General features: G+C 39.6%; 1 protein-coding gene across 7 annotated transcripts in view; it reads left to right on the top strand.

The window, feature by feature from the left end:
• Positions 1 to 19,605, top strand: part of LOC105493847 (nuclear receptor subfamily 1 group H member 4) — an 85,083-nt gene that overhangs the window by 21,247 nt on the left and 44,231 nt on the right. For 2 of the 7 annotated variants that reach the window (XM_011761798.2, XM_011761799.2), the window contains exon 4: positions 17,504 to 17,869. In XM_011761798.2, coding sequence (XP_011760100.1) covers positions 17,504 to 17,869 — 366 coding nt within the window. Of the gene's footprint in view, positions 1 to 9,594; positions 10,238 to 16,347; positions 16,399 to 17,503; positions 17,870 to 19,605 lie in introns of those variants that run through there. The other 5 variants (XM_011761793.3, XM_011761794.3, XM_011761795.2 and 2 more) reach the window with 5 other exon arrangements.

The following is a 19,605-nucleotide window of genomic DNA, read 5'->3' as shown; positions in this document are numbered from 1 at the left end:
AACTCTCAGAGAGACCAAAGGCAGCAGTAATTATTTATTAAATACCAGTTCTCCCAAGTACTTGCTGCATCTTATTTCTTCCAGTTGGCTTATCTTCATCCTGTAGATGCAGTCAAGGGCAGTGGCAGGCCCTGCCTCCATGTCTAGCCACTTCACCATTTGCTTCTGTCCTGCCTCCCCTTCTATGGTTCCTCAGAACAAAATCAATGTATAGACATCTTAATGATTTTTTCCTCTAGCAATCAGAACTCACAGAATAATTAGGACTGTTGGCATATACCACAGATAAAGAAAAATTCCACTTAAGATTTTTTTTTTCAAATAAAAATTGCCATTTCCTGCTGGAAAATTTTATGACTGTAGGCTGAGATTTCTGAGCTTAGGCCTCATGATTCATAAACCAATCTATTCAGCTCCAATTTGTACACACACAAAAAAAAATTGTAGTGTTTTCCTTCCAAGCTAGCCCAATTTTTAGCCAGCACACAAGATTTCAGGGTGATTTCTGCAGCCATAAGGTGAAAAAGATGTCAGTAAATACGGAAAAAACCATGAAGATGCCATCAGGTTAGAAGCATCTCAAAATGATTGCTAAGGAAGCACTGTGCCTTCTGCTTTTATGGTGTGGTTATCTCCTCTCTCTTTTTTGCTGGACCACATTCTTATTCCATTTCCTAACACTGCATTTAAGGTTTCTGAGAATATATAGCATGAGCTGCATGAGCTGCAATGCACAGCTATAATTCTTCGCTGGAGCAGTTTCCTCAACTCTTCATCTGGTCCCCTCTTCTGGTAAGCTAATCTGACCATGTGCGACCATTAGGACTCCTTTTCCTTTTCTCCACTAGGCTGTAGAGCCAAGTTTAACATTATTTTCAAATCTCTTTTCCCTAGGCCCTCAGTCTCACTCCACTTAGCATACCTGAGCTAGGCTGGGTGTGGTGGCTCACACCTGTAATTCCAGAACTTTGGGAGGCCCAGGTGGGCAGATCACAAGGTCAGGAAATCGAGACCATCCTGGCCAACATGGTGAAACCCCATCTCTACTAAAAATACAAAAATTAGTTGGGCATGGTGGCTCATGCCTATAATCCCAGCTACTTGGGAGGCTGAGGCAGGAGAATCACTTGAACCAGGGAGTCGGAGGTTGCAGTGAGCCGAGATCGCGCCACTGCACTCCAGCCTGGTGACAGAGCGAGACTTCATCTCAAGAAAAACAAAAACAAAATCATACCTGAGCTAAAGGTATGCCAAAGGGGAGGATGAAGAAAATTTTGATTCCTTTATTCCTCTTCCTCATCTTCTTGTGTGTCATGATGACACTGATGGCTTCTATGGCCCCTTCATGTGTTTAGAGTGGAAGGCATCAGGGAAAAGACTGGCCCATGAATGAGTAGCCCACAGGCCTAACTCAGTACTCCTGGGTCTAAGCTATCCCAGGGGTTCAGAAGGGTTAATCCATGGGTTCAACTGCCCAGAAAGCTGGATTCTTTTCCAGTGGTTAACTGTGTATTCAAAACAGCAGTCATGTTGTTACAATAAGGGCAAACAAGGTTAATGGAATAGTCTACAGATAGCTGTCATTTCTTCTCTTCAAATATCGGGCACTGACAATATGCTGGGCCTTGGAATAAAGCAGGGAATAGGACAGGCAAGATCCTAGTACAGAACAAACTCACAATAAACTTGTAAATAAAGCAATAAACAAAATAATATCGTTTTTATATCTTATTTGGACCTAAAGATGCCCAAGGTAGTGATACATGCTATGAAAGCAACAAAATAGAGTGATGCCCTAGTGTCTGGAGGGATAGGCTGCTCTAAGTGGTATAGTCAGGAAAGGCCCCTGAGGAGTCCACAGTTGAGCTCAGCCTGAAGAGAAGGCAATACCAAGTGCAAAGGCCCAAAGTCTGGAATGGACTCAGAAAGGCCTTGTCTTCTACTTGTTTTTATTTAGGGGTAGACAACTGCTTTCCCATTAACCAGCTGTGCAACCTTGAACAACTCACTCAAGTTCAATTGGTAAAGGTAGATTATCAGGCTGAGAATTCTAGGATCCCATCTAGGTTAAATATTTGAGTCTACAAAAATGCTACCGTTGTCCATGTCAGGAAGTGGTGACTCAATGGTTCTCACCTGGTACATGGCTCAACAAGTCCTTTTAAGGTGGTCCTGGGCATGGTTCCCTTCACTGCAGGTTATTATAAAGGCAGTAATTCAATGACATCTTTAAGGCATTTAGAAGGTGACCTGAAGACAAACACTGACAAGCACTCACTATTGGGTGCTGGAGACACTAATGACCTTTTCAGTGGTAACCTGCAGCTTCTTCTAGAGGTGACCATGGGTCCCTCACTCTTCAAAGGCTTTGCTTAGAGTGAAGGGGAAATGTCTTCACCCCTGTAATGTTTATTCCAAAAAACAGAGCCCAAATGAGGACTTGTGTGAAGGCAGTTTATGTGAGAGGTGATGGGGGAGCAGAGGCGAGGGAGTGGGTGATGTGACAGGGAAGGAGGGAAAACAAAAGAGGTCAGTTGTCAAGATCCCTGCTGTGGGTGAGGCCAGCTTGATGCCACTGGGAGTAGCACAGAGAACTGTCAGCAGAAGGGTCAGGGACTGGAGCATATATTAATATTAACTGGCCCCTGACCCCCGTTGGTTGAGCGTCACCCCGGGCGGCATTAACTCCCCGCACTTCTGGACTGTTTTTGAGCTCAGGCCAAGCTGTCTCCTGTGAGATTAGAGAAGTCCTGGGCAGAAAGCATAGGGATGGGTGGCATGCTCTTGAAATGACAGGCGGTCAGCCTGTGGTCATCATCTGAGCTCGTGTATGATCAGTTGCCACAGATATGGCCCAGATCAGAGATGGGCTGAAGGGATGTGACAGCACCACCAGAAAAAGAAGAAAAGAAACTTGGACAGAATGGAATTAGAGAGATGGGGGTTGGAATCACCTCCGTGAAGTCCTTTAATTTATTCTGTTGCCAGACATCCCTGATAAATCCAGATGGGAATCTAGCCCATTGGTAACCGAAACCACATAGAGGCCTGGGGGTGGAAGGACACAGTTACCACACAGAGATTTGTCTCTTTTCCTCTGGGAGATCCTGCAAGCCAGGAAGCTTGGTCAAAGATTAATTTAGTGGATAAAAAAGGCGTCTCTGTTGAATGAATAAGGCAAGGTTTTATGCAACTAGTGCATAATAAAAAGTAATAATGACAAAGTCCACAGCTACCCACCATTTGACAGAGTGAATACGATAGGAGATGGTATATTAACTAAAGTCTATATTTACTTTTAGCAAATTATGGTTTAAAAACTCAAAACTTACAAAAACTTAAAGACTAAATTAAGAGACAAAGCATTCCAACAATAAGAGAAGCAGCAAGAGAAAGTACAGTCTTATCCTCCCACAACCAATGCTCCTGGTACAGTGGTTCCTGATTCACGTAGCACAGTGACACTGGGAATGGAAATAAGGAATAAAATAGAGGGAACTGAAATCTCAGAGGCAAGTGAGATTCTCTGACCTTGTTTTCGCTCCTGTAAAATGAGGATAATAATGTCACACTTCACAGGTTGTTGGGAGGAAGGAATGGGCTGTATGGGAAAGTGCTCTGTAAGCCGCAAGGCATCCTAAACTGTTACAATTAATCCAGAGTTTGAAATGTAGTTGTTACATTTTAAATTGTTGATAAACACCATTCCACTCATTAAAAGAAGGAAGTACTGCTAATCTCAACATTGTGGAGTGCAAAGAACTTTCAAGGGGCCAGAGAGAATCAACAATATGTAAATAAGGCTGGGCACTTTGGAAGGCCAAGGCAGGCAGATGACCAGAGGTCGGGAGTTTGAGACCAGCCTAGCTAACATGGTGAAACCCCATCTCTACTAAATATACAAAATGAGCTGGGTGTGTTGGCGCATGCTTATAATCCCAGCTACTTGGGAGGCTGAGGCAGGAGAATCACTTGAATCCAGGAGGCGGAGGTTGCAATGAGATGGGATTGTGCCACTGCTCTCCAGCCTAGGCGGCAGAGTAAGACTCAGTCTCAAAAAACAAACAAACAAAAAAACAAAACAAACAAACAAAAAAAAAAACAAAAGCAAACAATATGTAAATAAATTTCTGGGTACCCTAAGTAGGGAACACATATTCTATCTCACGTTTGCATTATTACATTGTTAACAACAGCTTTGGAATCCATGTCTTGTATTGCATTTAATATTGTATCTAATAGTCTTTCCAGAACCCCATTCTGATTGAGGCCTAGCAAGTGTCAGGAGGTAGATCCTAATCCCTTTCACTTCTTTTGGCTATTTCTCATTACCTTATGCTTCACTCAGCTGTGTATGTCCATTTTCTCAGGGTGTGCTTTATTTCTTTATTTTTATTTTTATAGAGAAAGGGCCTTGCTGTGTCACCCAGGCTGGAGTGCAGTGGCATAATCAGAGCTCACTGCAGCCTTGAACTATTGGGCCCAAGCCATCCTCCCTCCTCAGCCTCCTCATGCTTTCTTTGTATCAGAATACACTCACTTTGAAATCTGCTTCTTCTCTATGACTTATGCTTAAATTAAAAGAATCTTCCAGATGTTACAGAATCAGTCAGATGTTTTAAAATGCAATTAAAGGTTTTGAGATGCAGTTTTGTAGAATATTTCTGACATTTGATTTCAGGTATTTTTCCATCTCACTGAATTCAACTCAAGTGAATGTAGTTCTGACTTCTTGGGTGAATTAAAGTTGAAAGTTTCCAAAAGATGGCGAGATACCATTATCTCAGATAAAATGAAGCTTTGCTTTAGCATACTTGAAATATTTTGCCACTGCTGTTTCTTCTCCACAGCTCTTCCATAGCTGCAAGCAATCTCTAAGGCATTTAATTTACTGTGACTTTGGTTTTTTCTTTCCCAAGGAATCTCAGATCTGGTTCTCTTGTTAGTGGAGTAAAGAAATGGGAGAAGGAAAGAAATATTGAATGAGCCTTTTCTTATTACAAAATAGATTACTGCTTCTTTCAGCTAGGGCTTGCAGAGTTTGGAAAAGGTGTGCAATGAGTCAGAGAGTTGGCCAGTTGGTGAGTGATTCCACTGCAGTCTAGGCCTTAGCTCTCAACCTTGCAGGCTAAGAAACAGATTCTTAGGGATGCAAGTTGAAAAGGATTGACTATAAAATCATATTGCAAATATATTAACTTACAACAATAAAAATAACTGTAATGATAACAGCTAGTATTTCTTGAGTGCTTTATAGAAATTCATGTGTCAGATATCAAGCTAAGTACATTTTAGGTTTGTTAACAGATTTCCTGGGTTGATTTCAATCTCTGCCATCTACTACCCTGTGGTCTTGGACAAATTCCTTAACTTTGTGCAAATTACTTGCCTTATTTAATAGGGTGATAAGAAGAATGCCTGACACATCACAAGTACTCTATTTGCCACTAAAATTCACTCTCACAACACACCTATAAGGTAGGAACCATTACTATTCCCCTTTTATGGTGTGAAAATGAATATTTAGTGATGTTAAATAATGTGCTAAACATTCCATAATTAGTAAGTAGGCAACTGAAATATAATCAGGACAAGGAAACAAAATCAAATGTTTAGGTCTCCAGGCTTAGAGAATACTTCTATTCACCTTCTCAACTGGGAAGGTCTTTCAATAAGATTATCTTCCTTTAAAGTCTGCTGACCATGTCTGTTCTGAGGGATAGTTCTCAGAAAAAAAGCATTGCCAACATTTACTCTGGGACCTCCCTTTTTTCATGCCTTCATAACTGATGCCCCACTCAGCATGAGGGATACAACATTCACAGTGCTCCCAAATATTGTGCCAAACAGTGCCATCAGATAGAACTTTCTGTGATGAAGGAAATGTTCTAGATCTACTTCGTCCAATACGGTAGCCACTATTCATGTGTGGTTATTGAACATTTAAAATGTGACTGGTGTGACTGAGGAACTGACTCTAATTTAATTTAATTTGAATAGCCTGATATGGTTTGGCTCTGTGTCCCCACCCAAATCTCATCTCAAATTGTAATCCCCACATGTTGAGGGAGGGACCTGGTGGCAGGTGATTGGATCATGGGGGTGGTTTCCCCATGCTATTCTCACGATAGTGAGTGAGTTCTCACGAGATCTGGTTGTTTTATAAGTGTGTGGTGCTTTTCCCTTCCTACTCTCTCTACTGCCGCCTTTTGAGGACATGTTTTGCTGCCCTTTCACCCCCTGCCGTGATTGTAGGTTTCCTGAGGCCTCCCCAGCCATGTAGAACTGTGTCAATTAAACCTTTTTTCTTCATAAATTACCCAGTCTTGGATAGTTCTTTATAGCAGTGTGAAAAGAGACTAATAAATAGACATACATAGCTAGTGGTTACTGTTTCAGACAGCAGATATATTCAGGAAAAAAAATCAATTTTTAGGGAAAAAATAATATGAGGCAATTGATCATCCCTAAGAGAAATGCAAAGGTACCCAATCTGTCTTGTTATGAGAACATTCTGTGTGAATTTCACTCAGCAACAAGAGTTTCCTGAGTCAACTAAATAATCCTGCTCATTTCTTATCTAGTATAGATGTTTCTGAGGGCAACCGACAGGTCCGTTTATTTTGGCCAGTGAAAAACTCAGTGGAGAATTCTTGAAATGGAAAATTCTGAATCATTCGTCTAGCTTCATATCCTTTGGGTAGCTCTTTCACCTATGATCCTCTCAGGGCAAGGATAGCTCTGGGATTGTGAGGAGGGGAGAATGAGGTCAGAAGTAAACTGAGAACTGAAAATGGTTTTGCAGATGGCGACCGTTGATCAAGCAATTCAAACTGAAATATACCTATAGACCACCACTCTTTTCCTCTTTCTTGGTAATTACAGCAAGTGTACCTTAGTTTTTCCACCACGGGATTTTGAGTCAGAAGACCGGGGTTAAAGTCCCAGCTTCATACCTTACTAATGGGATGACTATAGACAAATCATGACCCAGCCATCCCATTACTGGGTATATACCCAAAGGATTATAAATCATGCTGCTATAAAGACACATGCACACGTATGTTTATTGCAGCACTATTCACAATAGCAAAGACTTGGAATCAACCCAAATGTCCATCAGTGACAGACTGGATTAAGAAAATGTGGCACATATACACCATGGAATACTATACAGCCATAAAAAATGATGAGTTTGTGTCCTTTGTAGAGACATGGATGCAGCTGGAAACCATCATTCTCAGCAAACTATCGCCAAGAACAGAAAACCAAACACCGCATGTTCTCACTCATAGGTGGGAACTGAACAATGAGATCACTTGGACTTGGGAAGGGGTACATCACACACCGGGGCCTATCACGGGGAGCGGGGAGGGGGGAGGGATTGCATTGGGAGTTATACCTGATGTAAATGACGAGTTATACCTGATGTAAATGACGAGTTGATGGGTGCTGATGAGTTGATGGGTGCAGCACACCAACATGGCACGAGTATACATATGTAACAAACCTGCACGTTATGCACATGTACCCTAGAACTTAAAGTATAGTAATAAAAAAATAAAAAATAAAAAATAAAATAAAATAAAAAAATATATATGTATTTCTAAATATATATATTTATATATAGATATATTAGATATATATAGATATATTAGATAGATATATTAGATTTATATATAGATATAATAGATATATATATATAAATATATATATATATTTAGAAATAGGTTTAAAGATAGTGGAAATTAGAAATAATACCTCCCTCAAAGGGTGCAAGTGAAGATCTGATGAGATAATGCATATAGAACCACTTTGGAAACTTGTGAAGGCTATAGAAATGTCTTAGCAATGATTATTCCACTTGTATAGCTCACCTTTGCCTTTTAAAACTGCTTTCATATTTACTATCTCATTTTATCTGCAGAACAGGCCTAAGTAGGGCAAGAATTATTATCTGTGTTTTACCATCTATTGATGTGGACAAATGGGGCCCACAGAAGCTGAGAGACTCACGTAAGGTTACACAGTGCATCTGGCTACATTATGCCTGGGCTCCACTCTGGATCAACTGAGTCCCCTTCTAAAGCCCTCATTTTTAAAAAACAACCAGTAGACTTAAGCTTGATGTCCAAAAGTTATGCTGCAGAGTAAAAAATAGAATTATTCCTGTTCAATAAGCAACCCAAGGTACAACATGAGTCCAAAGCTGAGCAATCATAACATCAACATAGTGATGACGGGTAGCCATCTGTTGTGCTAAGCATTTTATAAATACTATTTTAGTTAATAATCACATATAATTCTTTGAGGTTATATAGTTATCAACCTCGTTTTACAACCAAGGAAATCAAGGCAGAAAATGGTTCAGGAATTTGTCCATTGTCCACAGAGCCAATAAGTGCCAAGACAGCCTGGATGTATTAGTTTGCTGGGGTTGCTGTAACAAAGTAACATGCACTGGGTAGCTTAAACCACAGAAATTATCTCATAGTTCTGGATGCTGGAAGTACAAGATCAAATTGTCAGCAGGGTTGGCTCCTCCTGAAGGCTGTGGGTGGAGGATCTGCTCCAGGGCTCTCTCCTTGGCCCACAGATGGTCGTCTCCTCTCTATGTGTTCACATCAACTTCCCTTTCTGTGTTTCTGTCTCTGTAACCAAGTTTCCAATTTTTATAAGGATACAAGTCATATTGGATCTTAATTTTAATTTGATTTTCTCTGTAATGACCCTATCAACAAATAAGGTCGCATTCTGAGGTACTGGGGTTTAAGGCTTCAACATATATACATCCTCATCTTACAATGGTTCAACCTACTATTTTTAGACTTCACAATGGTGTGAAAGAGACACTTTCAGCATAGTTTTGCATACATTACATGAGATATCCAGTTCTTTATTATAAAGAGGCTTTGTGCTAGATAATTTTATCCAACTGTAGGCTAATGTAAGTGTTCTGAGCATATGTAAGGTAGGCTAGGCTAAGCTATGCTGTTTGGTAGGTTTGGTGCATTAAATGCATTTTACTTATGTTATTTTCAACTTATAATGGGGTTACTGGGATGTAACCCCAGATCATGAGGTCAGCAGTTCCAGACCATCTCGGCCAACATAGTGACACCCCGTCTCTACGAAAAATGCAGAAAAAATTAGCCGGGCGTGGTGATGGGTGCCTGTAGTCCCAGCTACTCGGGAGGCTGAGGCAGGAGAAGGGCGTGAACCCAAGAGGTGGAGCTTGCAGTGAGCCGAGATCCCGCCACTGCACTCCAGCCTGGGGGACAGAGTGAGACTCCATCTTAAAAAAAGAAAACGTACCCGAGACTGGGTAATTTATAAAGAAAAAGGTTTAATGGATTCACAGTTCCACATGCCTTGGGAGACCTCACAATCATGGTGGAAGCTGAAAGGCATGTCTTTTTTTTTTTTTGAGACAGAGTCTCGTGCTGTCATCCAGGCTGGAGTGCAGTGGCCCAGTCTCGGCTCACTGCAAGCTCCGCCTCCTGGGTTCACGCCATTCTCCTGCCTCAGCCTCCCGAGCAGCTGGGACTACAGATGGCATGTCTTACATGGTGGCAGGCAAGGGAGAATGAGAGCCAAGCGAAAGGGGAAACCCTTTATAAAACTATCAGCTCTTCTGAGACTTACAGCCTCGAGAACAGTGTCGGCGAAACCAACTCCATGATTTGATTATCTCCTACTGGATCCCTCCGACAACACATGAAAATTATGAGAGCTACAATTCAGATGAGATTTGGGTGGGGACGCGGCCAAATCACATCAAGCATTATGCTTTAAAATGCTTCCATTTTAAATCATACCATTCTGCCACCTTTTGATGGGAACAAATGTCAGGACCTGGAGCATGGCACTTGACCTCCAAATCCAGTTTTAGAGCCACTGAACAGAAACCTACCCTCTAAAAGTTCTTAAACTGGAAAAGTGCTCCCCCAAAATGTTTATCTAAGAGACTGGTTTCCAGCTTACTAGGCAATTTGGCATTGAGGACTTTTCTCATAAACATTTACAAATATTCTGCTCCGTAATGAAGTTAATCAGTAAACCACACAACCTCTGTCCTCTCTCACTCCTTACCTAGTCTCATTTTCAGTTGCTGTGAATAAGCTAAGAATGGTAATGCAGTTTCAGGAGTTAGAAAATCCAATTCAAATTAGTTCTCACTGCAGCTGTACACCGTCAGGATTTTTCACGGAAATGATGAGTATGAAGCCGGCAAAAGGTAGGACACCGTTCACAGGTGCTCTCAGGTCGTGCTCTTGCAACTGGACTGAGGAAATCTGGGGACTTTGGTTGGAGATGACAGTAACAGATGTCTGTCAAAGATGGTGGCTCAGTCAGACCCAGAAGACTGGGGTGGGAGTTTGGGTTGGAGTGGTTTTTATTGGATTCTAAACAGACGAATATCTTATTGGGATGAAATCTAAGGATGCTTCCCTTAAAATTATTCATAGACTATTATGTCAAATTATCACTATTCTTCCAAACCAAACATTAGACAGTTCTAACATTGATATCAGTGGACACTTGAAAAAACATTTTAACACACATTGTTTAATGCAGTGTTCCTAAAATGGCAAGTCTCAGTTCCCAGGGGATCACAAAATCTATTTAGTGTCTTCTGACCAGCATTAAAAACTGGATTAGAACATAATAGAATAGAAATACCAGAGTGTCCCTCAAGGAGTAAAGACAAGTGGTATTTCATGAAATCTTGTTTCAGTTACATATGTATAAGTATGTACAGGGGATATGAGATAAAATGTATCTAAAACTGTAGGTTGTGGTAAAATAAATGAAGAGTTTGGGAAACACAAATTAATGAAGTAGTTTCACAACAGGTTTCTTCCAACAGTCCATAAAAAATCAGATAAGCACAGAGTTGAGCTTTAGGCCCAGGCTCTTGGTTTTCTCTGAATTAAAACATAGATTATAATTAAAACAGTATAATGTAAATCACATTTTAATATTTTTTAAAACAGAAATTCATCTTTTAAATTTCCAGCAAGAAAAAACTCGAATAATTTTTATAAAACTGATCATTGTGAACATGTTTTTGCTCATAGACTTGGTAGCATACCATTTTGTTTAAATGTGATGTTTAAAAGTGATCGACACCGTATTTAGAAATGGAAATGAGTTGGAAGGCCAGGGAAGCAAATTTCCCATTTACTTCAATTTAACCAACATTTGATAAACATTTACTATGTGTCAGGCATTGAGTTAGATGCCAGGAATATAAAGAAGAGAATATAATCTAATATTTTCCATCAAAGAGTTCACAGACGAATCACAACAATCACAAAAGTATGCATGTTTATGTGGTGTCAGGCACTATGCAGTTTATATTCTTTGTCTTAGTTCATCTTTATTATAGCCTCTCATGCAGGCACTACATTATTTCAGCTTTGTAAAGGAAGCAACAGAAGCTTAAAGAAGTTCCATGTCTTTCCCAGGTTCATATCCCGAACAAGTTGTGGGTGAATTGAATCCAGATTTGTCTGCTCAGAGGGCACTCTTAGGCAGTATCTCATACCATCTCAAGTTCAGCGTGGAAGATAAGCCTGTAAACAAAAGAAATGATTGTATATACTTCCAATACGTGCCATAATAGAAGTGTGTACAGAGGTAGGAGAGGTGAATTCCACCTGGGGGAACTGGGGCAGGCCTCCTGCTGTAGGTGACCAGAAGTAGGTGATCAGCTGACAAGGCAGGGAGAGGCACTAACATCACAAAGGCCCAATGCCAGGAATAGCAAACAACTTTGCGGTAAAGCCTTGCCGTTTAGTGAAGAAACCATGGATTAAGAAATAAAGTAAGGCAGAAAAAGCAACTTTTCTAGGCACTGCAATTCAACAGAGACATTCATTAAACATTTACTGTGGTCAGCATTCTGCCAGGGATGAAAAGCTGGATATAACCTGGACCCTTTCTTAGGAGCATCAGAAACTCATTGTGAGATTATGGGAGAGTGCCATTGTTTTTATGCAAACCTGATTTCCCATTTGGGGGTACAGTGGTTCTGGTCCCAGACTCCTTAGAGCTGCACTGGCTAATATGCCACATGTGGCTATTCAACTTTAAATTTTAACTTAGAATTAAATAAAATTTAACTTTCAGACTCTAAGTATCACTTGCCACATTCCAAGGGTTCAATATCCCTATGTGGTTTAGTGGCTACCGTATTGGTAGGCATAGAACCCTTCTATCACCTCAGAAAGTTCCCTCAGATGACACTCCTTTAGAGAAGGTGTTGAAACCTGGAGACTGTCTATCTAGAAAAATTTTACTTTATTTTCAGGGCTTCTCAGACTCCCCTGGAGTCCATCCATGTGTTCTCATTTAAGAACTCTTTCCTAAACTTTCATGGAGAACCATCACAAAGGAATCCTAATTCTCATACTCTTTGATAGACTAATTCCAAAATAAAAATTCCTAAATGTAAATTTTAATATGTATTTTCCCTTTTAAATTGTATCAAAACAGAAATAAATTTACCTTTTCAGAAAACATACTCTAAAGTCAAACACCTCTATTCCCTCCACATCTTATTTTCTGCCAGACAATGTTGTATTTGTTTACTTGTTTACTTATTTTTGTCCCAACCATTGACATCCCCACTTCCCAAAACACACAAACAAGAGAAAGGCTGGGCCTTCATATGTGTCTTTTCACTTTCATATCCTCAGACCCTAACACAGTGACTGCTAAATAGCAAGTATTTATCACACACACATACACACACACTCACACACACACAGAGAGCATGAGCATATGTTTATAAATATATATTTGTAATGAAAGAACTATCCTAATACTTATATCATCAAGACAGACTATGTGTTAATAATTACTTATTAACTATCAATTAACTATCACTAAAATCAGGATTTTGCTAGATTCTTTAGGAAACATCTCTTTTAATGACACTCGACTTACCAAAACTGCTTCTCAACAACCGTATTTTACACTCAGAACTATCTTCTGAGATAGCAACAGTCCCATTTTTACAGAAGAGATTGAAATAGGAAAAGCTTAGCCAGCTAAGATCTCACGGTCAGTTAATGGTGGAAGTTGTCCTAGTCCAACCATTTTGGAATATGTTGGCCATGCTGGTTCTTTGGTTGTAAGGTTCCTGCGTAATTACTTCTCTATTTGTGGAGATTTAGGGGACACACTATGAAATGCTAGAAGTGAATGGGCTTTGAGTACAGAAGGTTTTTTGTTGTTGTTGTTTTGTTTTGTTTTGTTTTGTTTTGTTTTTTTGAGATGGAGACTCACTCTGTCACCCAGGCTGGAGTGCAATGGCGCGATATTGGCTCACTGTACCCTCTGCCTCCCAGGTTCAAGTGATTCTCCTGCCTCAGCCTCCTGAGTGGCCGGGTTACACACGCCTACCACTATGTCTAGCTAATTTTTGTTTCTTTAGTAGAGACGGGGTTTCACCATGTTGGACAGGCTGGTCTTGAACTCCTAACCTCAGGTGATCCACTCACCTTGGCCTCCCAAAGTGTTGGGATTACAGGCATGAGCCAATGCATCTGGCCAAGAATAGAAGTATTATTTAATATTATTGTGTACTTTTCTCATATTTTTACTGATGTCCTACTCTTTTAGCATGATATTATCTATATCTTTGTGAAAACTTTCCATTCTGATCTAGATTATTCCAGAGAGTGATATGACAGTGATATCATTATCTGACTTGACTTGGGACTCCTTTGTGTTTCTTGATTATGAAAATAATTGTTTTATTGAAATAATGCTTAAAGATTTTAGAATTGTCATATGAGGAGAAAAAAAACTGTACACATTTCCTCGGATGCTACAGAATCCAGATTCTATCGGTTTTTGATCTTGGGCAAATTACTTATCCTTACTAGAGCTGTGGCAGAGAGAAATTGGGCTGAGGGAGGAAGGAGAGTTAAGGGAATAAGATAGGTTAGAGGATAAAATCTAAGTGTAAGTGAAACTAAATGCTTTTAATACTTTTTAGTTTTTTTCAATTCCGTTCACTCCAGAAATTTTCATCGTATTTGGTGATGAAATAGATCAGGATTTTGCTTATTTTTATCTTTTCTTTTTGTGTAATAGTTCCATATTTTTCCCCTTCCATTTTGTGGTGGTAAGACAAGGCACCATTTCTAAAATATTTTGTCCGTTAGACATACTCTTTTTTGTTGTTGTTGTTTATTTTGTTTTGTTATTGTTTTTGAGACTGAGTCTTGCTCTGTTGCCAGGCTGGAGTGCAGTGTCGTGATCTTGGTTCACTGCAACCTCCACATCCCAGGTTCAAGTGATTCTCCTGCCTCAGCCTCCCAAGTAGCTGGGACTACAGGTACGCACCACCAAGCCCAGCTAATTTTTTTGTATTTTTAGTAGAGATGGGGTTTCACCATGTTGGCCAGGATGGTATCAGTCTCTTGACCTCGTGATCCACCCACCTCGGCTTCCCAAAGTGCTGGGATTACAGGCATGAGCCACTGTACCTGGCCTATGCTATTTTTATATGGATAAGTCAGACAGAAGGAAAGGAAATTGATTTTTGTACAGATACTGTATACCATGTGCTCTGTCAATCATTTCCTGGGTTAAAGAAGAAAGCATTATTTTCAACATGTAATATGTATATTCTGAACTTTGCCAGTGTAAAAAGCCCTGAATTCTAATGTTCATAAACTATTAGTCATATACTTATGGAGACTTTTAGATATAAAGAAGATTTAGAAGATCATCTAGGGTGGAGTCTTTTCTTTACAGATAAACAGAGGGAGCCCAGGTAGGGTAAGTAACGGTTTTTAAATGCCATGTAAGTAGATTCAGGAACATGACTCCCAGGGACCTGGAAACCTCTTCTGTTGGGAAAACTTCCCAAGAGAAGCAATACCTACAGGGAATGTACAGATAAGTGGACATTAATGAGATGAAGCCCTGGGAGGGGTTGGCTGTGTTGAGAACCATTCCAGGCTCAGGAAGCAGCAGGTGGGAGAAATCCTGAGTCTGGAAGCAGCAAGGCACATTCAAGAAACAGAGACATCCAAACATGCAAAATGGCTGGAAAAGAAAGCAAGGGTAGGGTCATGCAGAAACCTGCAGGCCCGTTATATGCAAGCGGAGGCCGAGAAGGGGGTAACAAACGCAAGTAGGAGGTGCAGAGAGGGGCTTTGAATATCATGTTTTTAAGCATCACACACCTGAAATCACCCCCAGAGAGCAGCAATTCAGTGCATGGACTTTGAGATTAGACTCCTAGAGCTCAAATCGCATCTACTTAGGTAGGTAGGAGTAAAGTTGCTTGACTTCTACATGTCTCATGGTACTCATTTGTAAGTGGGGGATAATAATGTTACCTAACTCATAGGGTTTTGTGAGAAATAAATGAGAACATACAAGTGCCTGCCGCTACAAAGAACTCTATAAAAGTTTTCTGCAAAATATAGTGATAGTAATCATAATAATTATAGTAATCGTTTCAACTATCTTTTGAGCACAGCAAAGAGCATTGCCAATTCGAAATCCCCAAAGCCCCCAAAAAACCATGTTTTTCTAAAAGTTTGGCACGCACTTTTTTGGTGACAGAACCTGACCTGAATGAATGTGAAACTATTTATAGTCTTTACTTACTGCACTGACTGTGAATATTCATATATTTCACTGTGGAAAATATTGCTGTATTTGACTCTGGGTTCTGTTCCAGACTGTGCTGGGAGGGATATATAAATAGCACAGTATTCTGTTCCAAAATCCTGAAAATTCTGACTTGTAAAACACATATGACTGCAAGGGTTTCAGATAAGGAACTGTGAATCTGTATCATCTCATTCATTCCTCAGCCTAACCCTTGATATCGATGTTATCATCCCAAACTTGCTGCCATGAAAACCGATGTTTATCAATAGTTTGAATAATTTGCTCAAAGTCCCACTGTTCGTAAGAGATGGAACTGGAATTTTGGTCTAAAATTGTCTGACAACATTTGGAACAGTCAGACACATTTGTAAACTTTTCTATCTCTTATTTATGTCTATTTTTTCAGCATTTGCATAATTTAAATATTTTTATTTTCTCAAGAGCCATAGTTGATGTTTCCAGGAAATAGAAGCATTTTCATAACCTGATGGTTTTCTATTACCTAGAGGTTTTCTAAATAAGGGGCTCCTTTAATAATGATGGTAGTAAGAATAATAATTATTATTCCTATTTTAAGTCAGCTATAATTTATCGAGCACTTCCTGTGTGCCAAACATTTAGCAAAGCACTTGGCACACATTATCTCATATAATCTTTATATCAACCCAGTGAGGTAGGTATTATTATTCTCTGTTTTCTCAGGAGAAGACTGCAACTTAAAGACATTAAGGAATTGCCAGCTGCACACAGATTGTAAGTAACAGAGCAGGAATTTGAATACAGTAGATAGATTGCAGGCACTGTATTCTTTTTTTAAAGCTCCTCCTTTGTTTTATAATGATTAAAATAATGCATACATATACACATGGCAAAAACTACAAACAGTAAAAAAATTATGCAATCTTCTCTCCCAGAATATAATGTAAAAATATCACTTCTCACAGTCACCACCACCTACTTTCTTCTGTATCATGCAGAAATTTGCCTTTGCGCACACACACCTGCACACATACATACACACACACACACACACACACCCCATTAGTGTTTAATACCCATGTGAATATACACATTGGTCTATAGCTTGCCTTTTTCATATAGCACCCTATTGTAGAAATTTTCCATGACAGCACATAGAAATCTAAATAATTGTTTTACATCTACTTAATATTTCAGTGTATGGATATAACAAATTTATTTGACCAGACTCATATGGATGAATATTTAGATTGTTTTCCAATTTATGGCTCTGCAAATTTGCTGCAAGTGAATATTTTTACAAAACACTTTTTCATAGAGGTTCAAGGATATTTCTAAAATAAATTTTCAAGCAGTGGAAGATTTATGCTGGGTTAAAAGGACATTGAAGTTTAAAAAACTGGAAAATATTCACAAATTTCCACCAAAAAGTATTTGTTTCCCCAACAGTGTGTATAATCAAACTTTTTAAACTCTCACACATTTGAAGATGAAAATGGTAATGTTTTAGTTTCAATTTAAATTTAATTATTGGCAAAGGTGAGCACATTTTTTTCGTTTACAAAACACTTACGTTTATATTTCTAAAACTATTCCTTTCCTTTATCCCTTTTTCCATAGCTTCTCAAATGTTTTCTTATTGGTTTTCAAGAGCTGTTTATACATTAGTGAGATGACTCTGTCCTCTATGTTGCAGAACATTTTTAATTTGTCATTTAATTATATTATGTATATATACTCTTAAAAAGTTGTAAACTTTTATGTAGTTAAATGTTTCAATCTTTTCTTAGAGCCCACACTCCTAACCATTACGCCAAACTGCCTCTCTAATTTCCAGAATGATGACATTCATTCCAGTTTTGTTGTCACTTTTGTTCAGGTGTTTTAACAGAACAAGTGGCAGGTCCTCTGGGACAGAACCTGGAAGTGGAACCATACTCTCAATACAGCAATGTTCAGTTTCCCCAAGTTCAACCACAGATTTCCTCATCATCCTATTATTCCAACCTGGGTTTCTACCCCCAGCAGCCTGAAGAGTGGTACTCTCCTGGAATATATGAACTCAGGCGAATGCCAGCTGAGTCTCTCTACCAGGGAGAGACTGAGGTAGCAGAGATGCCTGTAACAAAGAAGCCCCGCATGGGCGCGTCAGCAGGGAGGATCAAAGGGGATGAGCTGTGTGTTGTTTGTGGAGACAGAGCGTCTGGATACCACTATAATGCACTGACCTGTGAGGGGTGCAAAGGTAAGCATCTTTGATTGGCAGTTTTCTCTTTCAGATTTTACTGTATTGGTTGTTGAAATCCCTGAACTAGTTGCTTCCCTTTTCCCAGGCAACTTCCCATTTTCTCCTTCTCTGCTCCTACCTCCTCACCTTTGTTGTGCAGTCACAGATCTGTAGGAAAAGACTATTAGAGTTTTTAGCTTAATGTTTAAGACTGTGAGAGTATCTAGCTTAGTTGGAGTATTTAGCTTTTTTCCTTTTCACAACCTCACACATAGCTAAAGGGAACTTATGATTAAATTGAATTTGTTGTAGGTTTTGTTTGTTTTTGTTGTTTTATGGTATTTGTCTTTCTGTGCTTGGCTTATTTCACTTAATGTAATATCCTCCAGGCTCATCCATGTTATCACAAATGGCAGGATTTCATTCTTTTTTATGGCTGAATAGTATTCCGTTATGTATACATACCACATTTTCTTGATCCAGTCATCCATTGATGAACACTTAGGTTGATCCCCTATCTTGGCTATTGTGAATAATGCTGCAATAAACATAGGAGTGCAGATATCTCTTTGACTTACTGATTTCATTTCCTTTGGAGATATACCCTGTGGTGGGATTCCTGGATCACATGGTAGTTACAGTTTTAATTTTGTGAGGAAACGTCATACTGTTTTCCATTATGACTACACAGATTTACACTCCTACCAGCAGTAAGGGTTGACTTTTCTCTACATCCTTGCCAAAACTTATCTTTTGATTTCTTGATAGTGATTCTAAATGGAGTGAGGTGCTACTTATTGTAGTTTTGGTTTACATTTTCCTGATGATTAGTGGTGTTGAGTGCCTTATGCCCATTTTATGGAAGTGGAAGCTGAAGCATAGACGTTAATCTACTTACCCAAGTTTTCATAGCTAATAAGAGCTTCAAAATTGTAGCTTATAATCTAACTCCAGAGCCTGTATGATTGACCACCAGGCTATGATGCCTTTTATTGGTTGTCTACTAAGTGATCATTCTGCTCTTCAGTTGTCTGCTCAAGGGTAATATTGACTAACTCAGTGGCGAGAGGAAGAAAACCAAACAGTCCGTTTAGGTGTTAAGGTATCAGTGTTATCTAAGCCAAGGGAATGAACCCCTGAAATCACTAACCTTGGATGGCTTATCTCCTTAGGAGTGAATTTGTCTTTCTCTCTTGTGAACTGGGCTTATGACCAAGTGAAACTTGATCCACCTGCAAAGAGTTCTGGGGCATGGCAGGGTAAATGGAGTGAGACCAGTGGGCCAAGGACAACCCTAGAAAACACTTACCTTAAAGGTGGTCAGGGGAAGAGAAACCCACAAAGGATATAGAATAGAAGTAATCAAGATAGACGTCTACAAGGAAGTGCAGGATCACAGAAGAAAAGGAGACGAAGAAAGTAGTCAGAAGAGAGCCAACCTTTGGGGAGGTTTAGGAAGGAGAAGCTGGATTTGGAAATAAGTATATTTTTAACAGCAGAGAAAGACAAAATTTTTCCATTGATTTTGATTTGAGACTTTGCCCCCATGGTGTCAGGAAAAGGACAAGCATGTAAGGGAGAGGATGGGTTGGAGCCAGGCAGGGCCCATGTTCTATACCAGGGATTGGCACATTTTTTTCTGTAAACATCCAGACAGTAACAAGTTCAGGCTTCACACCACGGCAGCCTCTGTTGCAACTAATCAACTCTGCTACCGGAGTGCAAAGGCAGCCACATAGAAAATTAGCATAGCT

The sequence above is a fragment of the Macaca nemestrina genome, chromosome 10 (assembly GCF_043159975.1).
Source record: "Macaca nemestrina isolate mMacNem1 chromosome 10, mMacNem.hap1, whole genome shotgun sequence".
Classification (NCBI taxonomy): Eukaryota; Metazoa; Chordata; class Mammalia; order Primates; family Cercopithecidae; genus Macaca; species Macaca nemestrina.
This window is presented reverse-complemented; position numbering and strand designations above follow the sequence as displayed.